Source organism: Sardina pilchardus, chromosome 5, assembly GCF_963854185.1.
Source record: "Sardina pilchardus chromosome 5, fSarPil1.1, whole genome shotgun sequence".
Lineage (NCBI taxonomy): Eukaryota > Metazoa > Chordata > Actinopteri > Clupeiformes > Clupeidae > Sardina > Sardina pilchardus.
Window position 1 is genome coordinate 24,814,679 of NC_084998.1, and position 17,093 is coordinate 24,831,771.

At 46.8% G+C, this 17,093-nt stretch overlaps 1 protein-coding gene across 1 annotated transcript in view; it reads left to right on the forward strand.

The window, feature by feature from the left end:
* The window catches only part of fryb (furry homolog b (Drosophila)), a 67,535-nt gene that overhangs the window by 11,730 nt on the left and 38,712 nt on the right, over positions 1 to 17,093 (forward strand). Inside the window, exons 3-19 of the mRNA XM_062537053.1 lie at positions 576 to 629; positions 1,777 to 1,916; positions 3,421 to 3,511; positions 3,966 to 4,045; positions 4,345 to 4,425; positions 7,508 to 7,676; positions 8,161 to 8,253; positions 8,416 to 8,514; positions 9,542 to 9,643; positions 11,163 to 11,266; positions 11,646 to 11,754; positions 12,063 to 12,149; positions 12,535 to 12,706; positions 13,160 to 13,292; positions 13,655 to 13,762; positions 14,886 to 15,171; positions 16,958 to 17,093. The exon at positions 16,958 to 17,093 is cut by the window's right edge and continues 68 nt beyond it. Of these exons, the coding sequence (XP_062393037.1) occupies positions 576 to 629; positions 1,777 to 1,916; positions 3,421 to 3,511; positions 3,966 to 4,045; positions 4,345 to 4,425; positions 7,508 to 7,676; positions 8,161 to 8,253; positions 8,416 to 8,514; positions 9,542 to 9,643; positions 11,163 to 11,266; positions 11,646 to 11,754; positions 12,063 to 12,149; positions 12,535 to 12,706; positions 13,160 to 13,292; positions 13,655 to 13,762; positions 14,886 to 15,171; positions 16,958 to 17,093 (2,044 nt within the window). The remainder of the gene's footprint in view (positions 1 to 575; positions 630 to 1,776; positions 1,917 to 3,420; positions 3,512 to 3,965; positions 4,046 to 4,344; positions 4,426 to 7,507; positions 7,677 to 8,160; positions 8,254 to 8,415; positions 8,515 to 9,541; positions 9,644 to 11,162; positions 11,267 to 11,645; positions 11,755 to 12,062; positions 12,150 to 12,534; positions 12,707 to 13,159; positions 13,293 to 13,654; positions 13,763 to 14,885; positions 15,172 to 16,957) is intronic.

Below are 17,093 nucleotides of genomic sequence, written 5' to 3' on the forward strand. Positions count from 1 at the left end.
TAAGCTTTGGAGAGGAAAGGCAGCCATAGAGACAGCAACATTCCTGGCAGCCCGAGCAGCCTGTAGACAAACACAACCAAACACAGCTGAGCACCACAGGCCCCCCATTCCTCCAGTGGCCGGCCCGGGGAACGCACAGCGACCTGAGGGAGAGGCTCCTCCGCCCAAGGGGCCCGTAGCTCAGCGCGCACTAATGAGAGGAATTACAGCGGTCGGAGATGTTTAGGGCCCAGACGCACAGGGGGAGAGAGAGAGAGAGAGAGAGAGAGAGAGAGAGAGAGAGAGAGAGAGAGCGAGCGAGAGAGAGAGAGAGAGCGAGAGAGAGAGAGAGAGAGCCCAGGGCTCCCGACTAAAAATGCAGTTTTGTAACAAAAGTATGTGTCTGTGGGGAGTTTGTGGGAGAGAGATGTTTAGTCCTGCTAACACAGAGTTTATTTCACATCGTTACTCTTTTTTTTTCAATGTCTGCCAATTGCCTCAGTCATAGAAATTATCTTCATTGTCCCTCCTGCCGTGTGAATACATTTCTCCTGTTGAAGCTGATTTGTTTTCAATTTATTTACTCTTCTCTGCAGGAAAAACCCTTGACCAAATCTCTACAGAGAGGAGAGGACCCACAGTTTGATCAGGTAGCTATTGCTCTCAATGTTTCACTGTTTCAGTGTGAAAATGGCTGAAAAATTACACTTCAATTAGAAATGTATTCATCAGTAGTTACAAATCAGAGTACACAATCCATCATAACAGGACAGTCAAGGTCAAATCGCAATGGGAGAACTGAATGAGTGAAGTGGATAGATAGATAGATACAGAATGAACTAGTGAGTGACAGACTGAATGAAAGAAAAGGGGAGAGGAGAGGAGATGAGAGGAGGGGAAGAGGAGGATGTGTGCGGAGGGCTGTGTTCACTCAGCCCGTGGAGTATCAGACACTGGGCTCCCTGTTCACCTCCACCTCCTCGTCATAGCTCTGGCCAGCGTCCACCCGCCCGCCTGCTCCCCTCCCTTTCCTGTACGCGGCTCAGACTGACCCCACCCGTCCCCTTCAGCCTCCAGCGCCCCCTCCGCACCACACCCACCCCCCTAACGCCCCATCAGCACGCCGCAATGGGCCTCTGGAGAAGAGGAGCCCTTTCACTCCCTCTCTCCATCTCTCTCTCTCTCTCTCTCTCTCTCTCTCTCTCTCTCTCTCTCTTTCACTCCCTCTCTCTCCCTATCCCTCTCTCTATTTCTCCCTCTCTCTCTCCCTCTCCCTCCCTCTCTCCCTCCCTCTCTCTCTCCCTCTCTCTCTCTCTCTCTCTCTCTCTCTCTCTCTCTCTCTCTCTCCACTCTCCCCAGCTTCTGCCCCTGCTGTTTCATAACCCCTGCTGGGTGGGGGCTGCTGATGTTTTGGGCCTGCTCCAGGACTGGGGCAATCAAGGCGTTTTCACATTAGAGTTGAGTGTGTCCCCGGCTGGAGCAGGCTTTATGAAATCAGAGAGAATGAGCACTCTTTTCTGCCTTGATGTTCCCTCGCAGGCAGCGTTTGGGGCCTTTGTGTGGCCTTGCAGTCATATGACATTGACTCATACGGCGGGCCAGTGCTCTGAGTGCTCTGCTCGGGCAGGATTTATGTGTCCCAGATTTTTTATTTTTTTTTCTCTCTCATTTTTTTTATTGACTGAGCAATTCCTCTCTGTCCCTTCTTTCTCCCTCTCCCTCCCTCTCTCTCTCTCTCTCTCTCTCTCTCTGCCCTCTCTTTTTCTATCCTCCCCCTCCTCCTCCTCCCTCAATCAGCTGATCACCAGTATGAGTTCGTTGGCGGAGTACTGTCTGCCCTCGATCCTGCGCACGCTCTTCGACTGGTACAAGAGACAGAATGGCCTGGAGGACGAGTCCCACGAGTACCGGCCCCGGGCCAACACCAAGTCCAAAAGGTACAGTACCGCCAGTGCCCTGCCCACACCACCACCACTAACAGGGGAGCTACACCAGGCGCATATAACTGAAGCGTTCCGTTCACAAAGCATATGCTGCAGCAGTTAATAATCACTATAATCAATGGAAGTCGCTACACCAGACGCGATAGTGGCGTGTACGTTCGGAAAAAAAATAGACCAGTCTTCTAATGGATTTTATGCGTCGCGAACGGAACGCTTCAGTTACGCGCCTGGTGTAGACAACCTCCCCTGTGACAGACAACCACTGGGACAAGAAATCATTCTGCATTATCATAGCATTATCACTCACACATAGCTCCATTTAGACTGGCCTCAGCAGTAGCAGAAGCATTCCCTCCTCCTCAGTATAATGGGCCTTTTATAGTGATGCAGATTTGTGGTTATGTGTCGTGATTGGCAGGTTCACTGTGCGCTTGCATCATATAATGACCACCCTGTTACACACCCCCTCCCTCTAATTGGCTGGCTACACTGCAATTGACTGTTGCTATGTTCGGCATCAATTGTGTGATACGCGTTCGCAGTGAAGCATACCTGCGCCAGGTGTAATATCATACACTACTGTAGTGTGTGAAAGGTCGTTTGCTTCCATAGCGGTGGACTGTTTTCTGGCAAATTGCCTGCGTGTGATATGACACAGGTGTATTATGAGAATTTGATCATTGTCTTTTTAATTTATTAACTGTCATTTTGGCTGGTAACTCTTTGCCCAGAAACTATTTTCAGTTTAACAGGGTGGAGTCATGGAATGCATTGCTAGATTACAACTAAGGGTTCAAATGCAGACTGAAACTAGAAAAGCATTCAGAGAACGCAAACCTCCGCCAAGCGAAAACATAGCTGCCTCCTGGACCCAGACGGTGATATGGATCACTCCCAAAATGTAATCGGTCATTTCAGACCTTTCCTGAAAATTTCATTTTAATCCATCCATTTTTTAGTTATCTTGTGAACAAACAAACAAACAAACAGACAGACAGACAGACAGACAGACAAACCCAGATGAAAACATAACCTTTCACTCAATTACATTAAGAATGACTGATCCTGATGTTCCGGAGTCTAGTCTTCAGTCTCCGCAAATTGGAGTTAAAAAAGAGTTTTATTGATTTTTTATGGAGTAGCCCATATTATAAGAACTCCAAATGGTGTTGGTTAATGATGTTTCAAAGTCATTTGAGGTTTTATTGAAACAAAGAGACAATTCAGGTGGATCATTTTCCCCCTCTGTCTGTGTGTCTGTTTGAATAAGTATCTCAGGAGACCAGTAATAGAGAGACCATACAAAGCAGTGCCTTGTCCAAATAGCCAGATCCAGTTCGGTTCTTTCATCATGATATTGATCAAAATTGTGTTCCGTCAGGAAAGGATTAATGGCAGTTTATTTCAACTGTTTCTGCTAACATTGTGAATACAGTAGCTCTAATATTTCAAAAATATCTGCAGTGCCTAAATCTTTTTTTTTTTGTGCTCCATTTAGTGATGAACAACAGAAGGATTATTTAATGGAAAGGAGAGACCTCGCCATTGACTTCATATTCTCCCTGGTCCTCATTGAGGTCTTAAAACAGGTACGTTGTGTGTGTCTCTCTGATAAAAGAACTCAAGCCCCCTCTTGGTCCACTAGACAGACATAAGGAGGGGAGCTCTTGTTGTTCAGAGTAGGCTCTTGTTCTGTGAGCCCATTTGATTCCTCATTTGTGTGTCAGTGGAGGATTTGGTTCGTGACGGTGAGTCACTTAAATCAGCGAATGTTGTAAACACTTTTCCCCACCGTTAGATTGCCCCAGATTGTCAGCAACAAACAGAACATACAAACAGAAACTGTGCAGATTTCAGATCACCAATCTCAAAAGGTGTGCCAGATATGCGAGCATTAGATTTGTTAGAGAGGGAGTGTGTGTGTGTGTGTGTGTGTGTGTGTGTGTGTCTGTCTGTTTGTCTGTTTGCATCTGTGTGTAGCTAAATGATCCATTTTGGTAAATGGATGTAATTGATTTTCTCTCTCTCTCTTTCTCTCTCCAGATTCCACTCCACCCTCTTTTGGATGGCCTGATTCAGGAGGTCATCAATCTGGCGTTTAGGCATTTTAAATACAAAGAAGGGTAAGCCTCTCTTTGTACTAGTTGCCATGATGCTCTTTGTACATGTCCTACTATTACCTTACCTTACCTGACTATTTAATGCGCAATTTATTTTAGGCAGTCTAGTCTGGTATAACCAAGATCTGATTAATTTATGTTTTTTTTCTCTCTCTCTCTCTCTCTTTCTCTCTCTCTCTTTCTTCCTCTCTCTTGTTATCCCTCCTTTTTACCCTCTGTCCCTCTCTCTCTCTACCCCCCCCTCTATCTCTTCCTCCTCTTTCTCTCCTCTGTTCCTCTCCACCCCCCTCTCCTTCCCTCAGGTACTTGGGGCCTAACACGGGCAACATGCACATTGTAGCTGACTTGTATGCAGAAGTAGTCGGAGTTGTAGCCCAGTCTAGGTGAGTCATTTTTTTGGGCACTTGCTTCGGGGGAAGGGGTGTGTGTGTGTGTGTGTGTGTGGGGGGGGGGGGGGTTTGAGGTTGACACATAGTGACACTGATGTTTAAAGCAACTTTCCATGCCCAGTGCTGGCGTTCATATCAGGAGCGCTTGGGCTTCCTGTGAATTAAATGCATGACCTTGATGTTGTTAGTGCAGTGCTGGGCCATATGAGCTACAGAAATAGACTCTTGAAGACATTGAATAGATGCATGGTGGAATTACCTGGGTGCTTGCTGACCCAGGTCAGGGCTTGCCTGTCTATCCCCAGGCCAGTTAAACGTTTTTTGGATTTTGCTCCCACCAGAAACTTCCATGTAAAAGTAGCTGGGCTGATTTGACTGATTTGAGTTTTTTTTTTTTTTTCAAAAGTCTCCGTCCTGGTTTTAGAAGTCGTTGCGGCATATGGTGGAATTTGTCTCCCTTAATTCACTGTCTAATTCAGGACAGCGGTCTAATGGAAAGCCATTATTCTGAAGTCTGATGTGCGGGGACAGAGACGAGGACCAGTTCATCAGTGTCGCATTCAAACAGGCGCGATTTATGACTGCCCAAATCCTCATTGGAATGACCCATTTATACGGCTGAATGAAAGTAATGATCTGGAAACGGAGAATTTTTGTCTCACATGTTCCTGGGTACGACATTCCTAGCTGACGCAATGTAATGTGCCTCAGTTTTACATCCTGTAGATAATAGGTTGGTGTGTGTTGTGTATTAGTATATTGTATATTGCAATCACCGCCCCCCTTTTTGTTTATTTCTGCAGAGGGAAAAAAACAATACACCCTCAAGAAAAGTGACTTGTTCTTTCTCTCTCTCTCTCTGTGTGTCTTTCAAGCGCCATACACACACCCTCCTATGTAAATATTTGCATACGGTGATTTTTCATGTCTAAGGCTAATCAGCACATGAACTCAAAAATACTCACTCAGACACACGCACGCGCACACACACACACACACACACACACACACACACACACACACACACACACACTCAAACACACACACACACACACACACACACGTTCACATACCCAGCTTTTGAATGTCTTCTGTTGAGTGTGAGAAACAGAGTGCGAGTGTTTGTGGCCCACAGAACAAACATTGAGCCAGAGGGAGGGCAAGTGCTGGAACCCCCCTCCTCTCCCCTCCCCTCCCCTGCCCCTCCCCTCCCCTGCCCTCCCCTCCCCTCCCCTGCCCCCTCGCCTCTCTCCCCCACCAGATGCCTTTCTAAATATAGGGCTGAAGAGCTGCATCTCTTAAGCCAATCTGAACACACTCACATGCATACACACACAGACTCACACACACACACACATGCACGTATGCATGCGCGCACACTCACACACAATGAAACTAAACGTGGACATACATGTTGTGTACACACACATTCACACGCACACATGCACGTTTAAACTACACATAACCAAATGTACACACACACTCCAAATCACACACAGTAAAAAAAATGCAATCCTTTGCCATAAAAAATATGACATGCCTCTTGCTATCCTAAAATCAGCAGTACAACATGGTCATTTGTTTCAGCCCTCATGGCTCTGTGAGTGTGATCTGAGTGCTGAGTGTGGTGTGTGTCTGGTGATTGTGATGACGTTATGGGGCTTTTCCACTGCATGCTATCAGCTCAACTCGACTCTACTCTACTCACTTATTTTGGTTTTTCATGAGCAAAAACTGGCACCTGGTACCTGGTACCTGGTACTATTTTTGGTATCACCTCCGTTGAGGTTCCAAGCGATCCTTGCTATCCTAAAATCAGCAGTATAGCATCATCGTTTGTTACCAAAATTTCCCGACTATTAGCCATGGTTTATACATTGAGTTTGCAAAATGTCTTCAGCTATGAGGCTAATACACAGGGTCAATTAATATGTTATTAACATGGTTTTTGTTTCTTTTCACTTGTATAAAACACTGTCCTGCAGCTTATATACAGTACGGCTAATTCACAGGAAATTGCTGTATAGCTATTGTGAGGACGTTAGTGGGGCAGCCCCCCCCCTCCCCTCCGGTCCCGTTCCTCAGGGGACTCCTCTGGCCAGTATGGGGGTGTTGTGTTAGTGCTGCGAATATGTGGCCCTGGCTCCTCAGTGCGTCGCCTCTAAAGTGCTTTCCCTAATCTGCTGTCAGAGAAACAGATGGTCGCATCGGCGAAAAAAGTCCGCTTCCCCGCAGATTATCCCCAAGACTGTGACCCCCCGGCACCGGGGGTTCACAATCCACTTCCCCAGCAAAGACACACTCCAACAAGGAGGTCAAGCCCCCTAATTACATGACAACACTGCAAAGGAAAAAACACATTCGGCGTTAGCCTACATATGGTGGCCGCATTAAACAATCTGCTGATTCCGTAAGTTTTTAGGGCAGCCTGCATTAGTTGTGAGGGCTTCTTCGGCTAAATCCGAGGGCAGGGTGTCCCAGAGTTTTTCCGGAAAGATCCATGGCTCTCCACCCCACAGAGTGGTTTGGACGCCGCGTTTCAGGGATAGACTGGATTTGCTGGCGGATGCAGAGCTCTCAGACTGTGGTTGTGTGTGTGTTGAGTGACTAACGATGCCAGGCCCAGCAAATGGCTGTGCTGGAGCGGGTCGATAGCATCAGGCCATCAGACCTTCCCGTGTCCATCTGAAACGAGCTATTTTGTTACCAAACCGATGAATTGAGCGCTGGCCATGGCCAGATAGACACTGACGTTAAAAGTGATCAAAGGCCGCTCAGTGTGTCAGTGTTGTTTAACGATGATGGAACGTTTCTGAGGGACTGTTTCTGATTTCTCTCAATTTCCTTCATCCCTTTTTCACCACTCTCCTTGGCTTTTAACTTCCCCTCTTCTTGTTACTGTGCCTCCCTCTCGCCATGTCTTCTCCTCTCTTTCTCTATTTCTCTCTATTCTCTCTCTTCTTCACTGTCTGCCTTGCCCTCCTCACCTCCCTCCCCCCTCTCTCCTCTCTCTCTCTCTCTCTCTCTCTCTCTCTCTCTCTCTCTCTCTCTCTCTCTCCTCTCCTCTTCCCTCCAGGTTCCCTGCGGTGCGGAAGAAGTTCATTGCCGAGCTGAAGGAGCTGCGGCAGAAAGAGCAGAGTCCCTACGTGCTCCAGAGCACCATCAGCCTCATCATGGGCGTCAAGTTCTTCCGCATCAAGATGTACCCCGTGGAGGACTTCGAGGCCTCCTTCCAGTTCATGCAGGTACAGCCATTCATTGTGAATGAGCTCAATGAGAGCACACACACAGACACACCGATACAGACACTCAGGCATATTCACACACAAGCACACACGCAAGCACACACGCATGCATGTATAACAAACACACACACACACACACACACACACACACACACACAAATGTACAATAAACACATACACACACACACACACACACACACACACACACACACACACACATGTGCATGTGCAATAGACACATACACACACACACACACACACACACACACACACACACACACACACACTCTCAGGCATACACACATACAAACACACACACACACACACACACACACACACACACACACACACACACGGCTCTCAACCAATGCACACCATCCATGCAGTGTAAACACACTTGTATGGTATTGCCAGGGCCCAGTGTTCTCTCTGTATTACCAGTGTGTGAACGACCTGCTCATTTGTGCTGCTGTGCGATTTCCAGGAATGCGCTCAGTACTTCCTGGAGGTGAAGGACAAGGATGTGAAGCACTCTTTGGCTGGCCTCTTTGTGGAGATATTAGTTCCTGTCGCTGCAGTAAGTCAGCCATTTTATTTCATATTTCACTATGTTCATCAATGTCTAGCCATCCATCTTCTTTTTCAGCTCATCATTTTTTTTTTTTTTACTTGTCGATTGGATTTGTGTAGTGTAGTGTCCTCCATTCATGACTGAGTTTGTCTGCCTGTTTGTTGACAGACTGTGAAAAATGAGGTGAACGTGCCCTGTCTGAGGAATTTTGTGGACAGTCTGTACGACACCACACTTGACTTATCCTCAAGGAAGAAGCACTCACTGGTGAGTTAACATACAGATCAATCTCAGCACAATAAATGTTCATATATTTATCCTTGCTAAATGCAATTTCACCAAACACCATACGGACATATGGTAACTGAATGTATAGCATACAGTACATCTATTTTAGAACAAAAGTTTATGCCATAAGTAATGGTCGACAAGTCTTATACTCTAAAGTCACAATCATTTTGTGCATACAGTATTTGTTCATATGGTTAACATCAGCAAAGCTCGCCCCCCCCCCCCCAAAAGTCAAAAGTCCCTTGTGAGGGTGTTTGTATCTCCTCCAATTCCAGACATTTTTCAGGTGGGGTGTTAAATGAAAAAAAAAGGTGTTAGAGAGCCCTCGGGGAGGCACATAGCATTTCTGGCGTTCCCAGCGCAGACCCATGTAATAAGATGTCATGTGCGTCTATGAGGGGCCCTGTGAAGAGGTCGACTCTCTCACAGTTTGTCACTAATTGTTTGCTTCATATTTCTGGCATGGCCCCGTCCGTGGTTCTTTTTTTTCTTCTTCTCGTGGTCTGACCGAGAGAGAGAGAGCTCGCCAGACAGATGATGAGCTGCGACAGGGAGCAAGAATGTCCTCAAAAGAACACAGCTGTCAGCAGAGAGAGCGATAAGATGCATTCTATAAAACACCTGCCAACTTGCATAACTGATGCAATTCAATTGGTATTCAGATAAGCAGCGTGTTGAGAGAGCGTGCTTTCTAGGGATCATGTCAGATTTCATGATTTTTGCATTAAACCTTTAGACAATTCGATTATATTTACTTTTTGGTTTTATTTACTTTGGTTCCTCGTTGACCTAAAATGATGTACAAGTGAGGTGCAATAGAAGAAAAAAGAACCAAACCTCAACAGGTTGTGAAGACTCGCTGAGAGTGGTTATTCCCAATTAAGCAAGCATAACTTCCACTAAAATTGCAGTGTAGAACACATTATGCTATACACTTATGCTGTAAGACTGTAAAGCCAGTGTGTAAATGGCAATGCACTGACTGTGTGGCTCCTGTCTGCAGGCTCTCTACCCACTGGTCACCTGTCTCCTCTGTGTGAGCCAGAAGCAGATCTTCCTCAACAGGTGGCACGTGTTCCTCAACAACTGCCTGTCCAATCTTAAGGTAAGACTACAGATAAGGCACCACTGGCCCACTGGTGATGCCATTTGACTACCAGACAGACTGTGTCCAGATCATCTGAAATGCCATAGCAGACAGATGTAATCTTTGAGATTCATTTAGATGTCATTTGGAGTGATTTTGGATGGCTTCATTAGATGTGAACTCCTGTTTACAGTATGTCCTGTGAAAAGTGTGTTTTGATTCTCCACCACCGCATTGTCAAAGAGCATCAGTAGCAATGTTGTCTGGATAACGTATGTTTACCCAATAGGGATGTCTCCATGGCCCTAATATCTCCCATACCAAAACAAACCCCGATCGCATGCCTCGGGACCCTTTGTGCTTATATGGGAACCATTTATAGTTAAACCACATGTTTGTTCTTATGTCAGAGGCTTCTCTTTCTGAGGCCTCCTCTGCTGGGAATAATTAAAGGAGTCAGGCAGATAGGCAAGAACAGCAAAACAGAGGAGAGAGAGAGAGAGAGAGAGAGAGAGAGAGAGAGAGAGAACAATTGCAGAGTGAACTGTTTGACGGGGTGCTGTCTGCAGTATGGAGGGAATGTTGGCTGTGGAGTGTTGAGGAGTGACAGGCGGTGGGACTCGGCGAGACTGTTTACCACAAATTACCCCACAAGACATTCTGTTCACTCCCAGCCCAGGCTCATCTTCACCGCTGATGATGAGGGAGGAGGGAGGGAGGGTGTGTGTGTGTGTGAGTGTGTGTGTGTGTGTGTGTGTGTGTGTAGTGTATGTGTGTGTGTGTGTGTGTAGTGTATGTGTACGTGTGCATGCATGTGTCTGTGCGTTGTGTGTGCGTGTGTAGGTATGTGTGTGTATGTGTGTGTGTACCCATTCCTTCACACCATGAGTGTGGAGAATGGCTGACAGGCCTCCTTAATCAAAACTTTAATTGTTTTCTCTCTCTCTCTCTCCTCTACCTTCTCCTCCTCCTGCTCATCCCCTCCCTCACGTGCTGTGGCTGTCACATTACGCACATAGCGCGGATTCCTGAGCCTGTCGGGCAGGCCTGCCGCTTACCGTACCACGTGGCCTTATCTCTTAGCATCGCTGTGAAAGAAACACACGCAAGGTGTTGAAAAAGTTAGCGAAGCGTTTTTGTTTTAACCCTGTGGGCCACGGGAGCAGTCGATGTTCTAGTCAGCTAATCTTTTTCCAATCCATCCCATTGGGTAGTCAGCGAGCCATGTGATCGACTGTGGACAGTTTTTTTGTAAACAAAGTTGAAAACCGCACTCTCAGCCAGTAGCTCTTGAACAGTCTTTATTCGACCATGTCAACAGCAAACATACGTGTCACGGCACTAGGCCATCATCAGTGTGTTGATCAGGTTTTTTTTGTAAACCCTTAAGCTCTTTATGGGTCTCTGGTTAATCAATTTCATGTGATTACAAGAATAAAACATAAGAAAGTTTAATAAATAATCAAATTGTCAACACATCTGTTGAGTTACTTTGAGTATGATGTGGTGTTAATGTGCCACCTGCCTGTCGTTGTAGAATAAGGACCCCAAAATGGCCCGGGTGGCTCTGGAGTCCCTGTATCGCCTGCTCTGGGTCTACATGATCCGAATCAAGTGTGAAAGCAACACTGCAACACAGAGGTAATCTATTTTAATGTCACTTTTAACATGTTTAGTCTTATTACCTGACTTGGGCTTATTTTTAATGCACGGGCACAGATCAATAAGCAATACGAGGTAAAGATGTCAAGAGTTAAGAGTGTCTGTGTCAAGTATAACCTGAGTGAGTGTCATCTATAGTAAGCTTGTGTGACAGTAAACCATGTCTATGCTTTGTCTTACTGTAAATGAATGCATCATTAATTTTACAGTGTAACATTACGTAAAAGTGTATTATTATTATTATTCAAGTATGAAAACATCATTATTATTAATTAAATACATTATTGCTTGGTCCTCAGTCGGACGTTTCAGTATATTGTACTTAAACTTTCTCTCCTCTCCTCTCTCCTCTCCACAGCCGTTTGACGTCCATCATTTCCACACTGTTCCCTAAGGGCTCACGCAGTGTAGTCCCTCGAGACATGCCGCTCAACATCTTTGTCAAAATCATCCAGTTCATTGCACAGGTGAACTACACGCTGACATGAATTCTTTGTGTATTTACCATACTATCTGATGCTCTTGAGTTGACACAGACAGACATCACATCGCCACATTCCTCACCAGATGCCTTAGTGTGCATCAGCCCCACTTATCGCATTGGTCAAAGCAGATAGAGATGAGTCCTTTTGAAAAGATCAACTCTTACATAATGCAAGAGCCCATGCTGTTTGTGTGTGTGTGTGTGTGTGTGTGTGTGTGTGTGTGTGTGTGTGTGTGTGTGTGTGTGTGTGTAAATGTGGTGGTTAAATACTTCCCTCATCTTTTGGTTCAGGAACGGCTGGATTTTGCCATGAAAGAGATTATCTGTGATCTACTGAGTGTGGGGAAATCAGCGAAGGCCTTCAGTCTTAATCCAGAGGTAATGAATACGACACCGACCGAAGATGCAAAACTTATGACTCTGACATTTCTGAGTCTCTGGGAAAAGGAGGATTTGCATGTTATTCTAGCCTGTTCAGCATTTTCAAACACAGTTTTTTTTTTGTATCACTGGATTGGCAGTCCTCTCAGGGACAGTTGTGTAACGTCAACAGTACTTGGAATGGTCAAACCTTTATAATTCTGTAACCTTAGTAACCTCTTCTGTGTGTGTGTGTGTGTGTGTGTGTGTGTGTGTGTGTGTGTGTGTGTGTGTGTGTGTGTGTGTGTGTGTGTGTGTGTGTGTGTGTGTGTGTGTGTGTGTGTGTGTGTGTGTGTGTGTGTGTGTGTGTGTGTGTGTGTGTGTGTGCTCTCCTCCTACGCAGAGGATGAACATTGCTCTCAGGGCCTTCTTGGTCATAGCGGACAACTTGCAGCAGAAGGACGGGGAGCCGCCCATGCCCAACACTGGAGCCACGCTGCCCTCGGGCAACACCCTGAAGAAGAAGAAGACCTACCTGAGCAAGACCCTGACAGAGGAGCAGGCCAAGCTCATTGGTAAAGCCTATATACCGCCGTCCCTTTGTGTTGCCTTGGGTTTGGGATGTGGGAATGTGTGTGTGCATTTACCACAAGGAAGGGCAGTGCACATACTGTGTCTCAATATGTGTGGGTGCTCAAGTGTGTATGCAAACATATCAATGAGATGTCTGTAAAGTGTGTCATTTATGGAAGTATGTTGGGTAACCTCTAGGTTTCTGGGTGAAGTACTTTGTATAGTAGTGTATTTGGGTGAGACTATTAGATAGATAGATAGATAGATAGATAGATACTTTATTGATCCCCAAGGGGAAATTCAAGACTAGACTCATCATTCAAGACTATTATCATTGATGTGGACTTTGTATGTAGTGTATTTGGGTGTGACTGTTATCACTGATGTACTTTTGTTTAGGTTGGTTATCCATTCAGAAAAGCATAATGTGTGTGTTTTTCTGTTGTGCCCTACAGGTATGGCGCTGTACTACTCCCAGGTGCGGAAGGCCATCGACAACATCCTGAGGCACCTGGATAAGGAGGTGGGCCGCTGCATGATGCTGACCAACGTCCAGATGCTCAACAAGGAGCCCGAGGACATGATCACGTAGGTGGCACCCAACGAGTGATGTGTGTGTGTGCGTGTTTGTGTGTGAGTGTGTGTGTGTGTGTGTGTGTGTTTGTGTGTGGGTTGGTGTGTGTCTGTAATAACCTTCAGTCAGGCAGCATTTACCAATCTGAGTCTCATCTCCACACACACAGGGAAATGTTCTAATCTTTCTACTCTAGCTCTGTGGCTGTTTGTCCTCCATCTCTTGTTTCGTACTGTATGTGTGTGTGTGTGTGTGTGTGTGTGTGTGTGTGTGTGTGTGTGTGTGTGTGTGTGTGTGTGTCCTCTGCCCTTTATCATCATATTGATTGTGTCCATGCGTTCTCTGACCTCCTGCTCTGTGTTCTCCCCGTGGACAGGGGCGAGCGGAAGCCCAAGATTGACCTGTTCAGGACGTGTGTGGCGGCCATCCCCCGCATCCTCCCAGACGGCATGTCCAAGCCTGAGCTCATAGACCTGCTGGCAAGGTAAACACACACGCATGCAAGCACACACACACACACATGCAAACACACACACATGCAAGCCCCCCTGTGCAAACACACACACACATGCAAACACACACACACACACACACACACACTTTTCAGCAGGAAAAATCAGAGCTAATTCAAGATTTTGCAACCCCTATAACCCCTATAACAATATAGTAAAAAGTATAATTTCTAACACTTTCTCCCATACACAAATCTGCCTCCATCGGTGGATCCACTAAAATGTTAATTTCATGTTGGTCCTTTTCAACTACCCTTAGAAGGCCACAGCTCACAGCTGAGCTATCTGTCCTCCACCTGTTTATCCAGACCCCCTCCTGCCATATGAAGGATTTTTCCATCTTCTCACCGCTCTTCCTTAAGAGCCCTGGTTCCCATGGTTGGGCAATCTCTCCACCGGGCCAGGCTCTGTGTAACCTAAGCAGGGGATTTGACTAATAGCTTGTCATGAGCGTATCTGCGCCGCGCAGGCCAGAGCTCCGCTGCTGTATCGCGCTTCACGGCTTGGCCTCGGCCGCTGCAGCGCACAGTTTTTTTTTTTTTTTTAAGGAACGCTGCCGAGACCAAAGGCTGGCCCTGAGCATTAGGCCTTCTCGCTGGCACTGATACAGAAAGGAGAGAGAGAGAGAGAGAGAGAGAGAGAGAGAGAGAGAGAGAAAGAGAGAGCAAGAGAGTTAGAGGCCAGCTCACAGCGACGGGGGCACTCGACTCACCGCTGGTAGAGGAGCTTCTGAAAACGGAGTGCGAAACAAAAGGAGTCGATGACCTCCGGTTGTCCGGTGTCACGTTCTGTTTAAAGTCAGCAGGCTTCCGTCTGGTTCGGTTGTCAGCTCACCTTATTCATAGCCCTTTTATGGGCTTGAAAGCAAATGCTCAAGTGCTACAGTACGTGTTAATGTAGCGCATAAATCATTATTGGCATGAATAATAAACACTGAACCGACATGAAATGACATGAACATGGAGCTGTTAATAGAGGGGGGGTGAGATAAATGGCCTGAGACACAGGTGTTTTCCTGTAGACAGAGTACTCGTGTGTTGACCTTTGACCTTTTGCCCATCCCGCCCCCCCCCTTCTCTCCATCGCCCCCTGTAGGCTGACGGTGCACATGGACGACGAGCTGCGCCTGATCGCCCAGAACTCGCTGCAGAGCCTGCTGCTGGACTTTGCGGACTGGCGCGAGGACGTGCTCTTCGGCTACACCAACTTCCTGCTGCGCGAGCTGCAGGACACGCAGCAGGGCCTGCAGGACTCCTCCGTCAAGCTGCTGCTGCAGCTGCTCGCCCAGTGGCGGCTGGCGCTGCAGGCGCCCCACAAGAGCCGCTCCGCCGAGGTGAGGCTGCCCGCCGGGCACCGCCGAGGTCAGGGAAGCCATAGCTCGGTCAGTGCCAAACCTTTACTTTCTACACCAGCACCCAACCTTTACCATCTACTCCACCACCCAACCTTTACCATCTACACCATCATCAAACCTTTACTTTCTACACCAGCACCCAAACCTTGACCATCTACTCCACCACCCAACCTTTACCATCTACTCCACCACCCAACCTTGACCATCTACTCCACCACCCAACCTTTACCATCTACTCCACCACCCAACCTTTACCTTCTACTCCATCACCCAAACCTTTACCATTTACACCATCATCAAACCTTTACCACCTACACCAGCACCAAACCTTTACCATCTACTACACCAGCACCCAACCTTTACCATCTACTCCATTACCACCACACCTTTACCATCTACTCCATCATCTAACCTTTACCATCTACACTACCACCAAACCTTTACTTTCTACTCCATCACCCAACCTTTACCATCTACACCATCATCTAACCTTTACTTTCTACTCCATCACCCAACCTTTACCATCTACACCATCATCAAACCTTTACCATCTACTCCATCACCCAACCTTTACCTTTTACACCATCATCAAACCTTTACCATCTACTCCATCACCCAACCTTTACCTTTTACACCATCATCAAACCTTTACCATCTACTCCATCACCCAACATTACACCATCATCAACCAGCACCACACCTTTACCATCTACTACACCAGCACCTAACCTTTACTTTCTACACCACCCCCCCCCTTATCATCTACACCTGCACCACACCAGCACCACCTACACCTGCACCACACCTTTACCACCTACACCAGTGCCAAATCTATAGCATCTACACCAGTGGCTCAGTGTAGATGCTACTGATATTGTTATGCTAAGTAGAACCTCTAATATATCCTGACAGTGTGAAGGTGTTAACACCACAGCTGAAAGCCATGTTCAAACACTGACTCAGACAACACCTCCCCAGACATGGTCTCAGATGCTTGCATAAATACCAGCCACTCAAACACCGCCACAAACATCAGTTCAAACACCACCACAAATATCAGCTCAAACACGGTCACAAACATGAGTGTAAATACCGTCACAATCAGAACAGACACAGTTCACGCAGACACAAGCATTGCACAATATGGGAACCACATGCGTAATATATAAAGCAGTATTTCTGTTGAGTACAGTAACACAATCTGAGCAGAAGAGCAGAGTATGGTTCACGGCCTATAAGAGTAAATGGAATGTGAAATCACTGGATGCTTACGTAATGTCATGCTATATCAGTGCGTGTTGCGTAATGACTCGATTAGGAGATGCATTTCAACTTACACTCCACTGAAAGGCTATTCATTGTTAGTGACCCTCAGGTCCTGTTCGTTTTTCACTCGTGGGTGTATATAGGGGGTTAAGATGCATACTTGTGTACAGTATAAGTGGGTATGCCGTATGTCCATTTTAGTTTGCATGCTAGGGAATTGACTCAGTGGTGTGTGGTTATGTGTTTTGTGTGTGTATGTTCTTACCTACATGTACTGTACATCCTCAAAAACTCTCACATCCATTAGTATATGTGTGTTCAAGTCTGCTTAAACTAGCTCATGTGTTAGTACAGTATGTACTCATGTGGACACTAAATTCACATACTCAACCCCCTGTCCTCCCCTCTCCTCTCCTCTCCTCTCCTCCCCTCTCCTCTCTTCTCCTCTCTTCTCCTCTCCTTTCCTCTCCTCTCCTCTCCTCTCCTCTCCCCTCCTGTTTATTTCTCTCCTCTCATCTTCTCTCCTCTCTGCTCTCTCTCCCCTCAGCTGTCCCATGGCGGTACGGCGAGTCGAGAGGGCAGTACGGGGGGTCGCTCTGCGGCGGAGCGGAGCCCCCACTGTGGCGTGCTGCATGCGGTGGAGGGCCTGGCCCTGCTGCTGCTCTGCTCCTGCCAGACCAGCA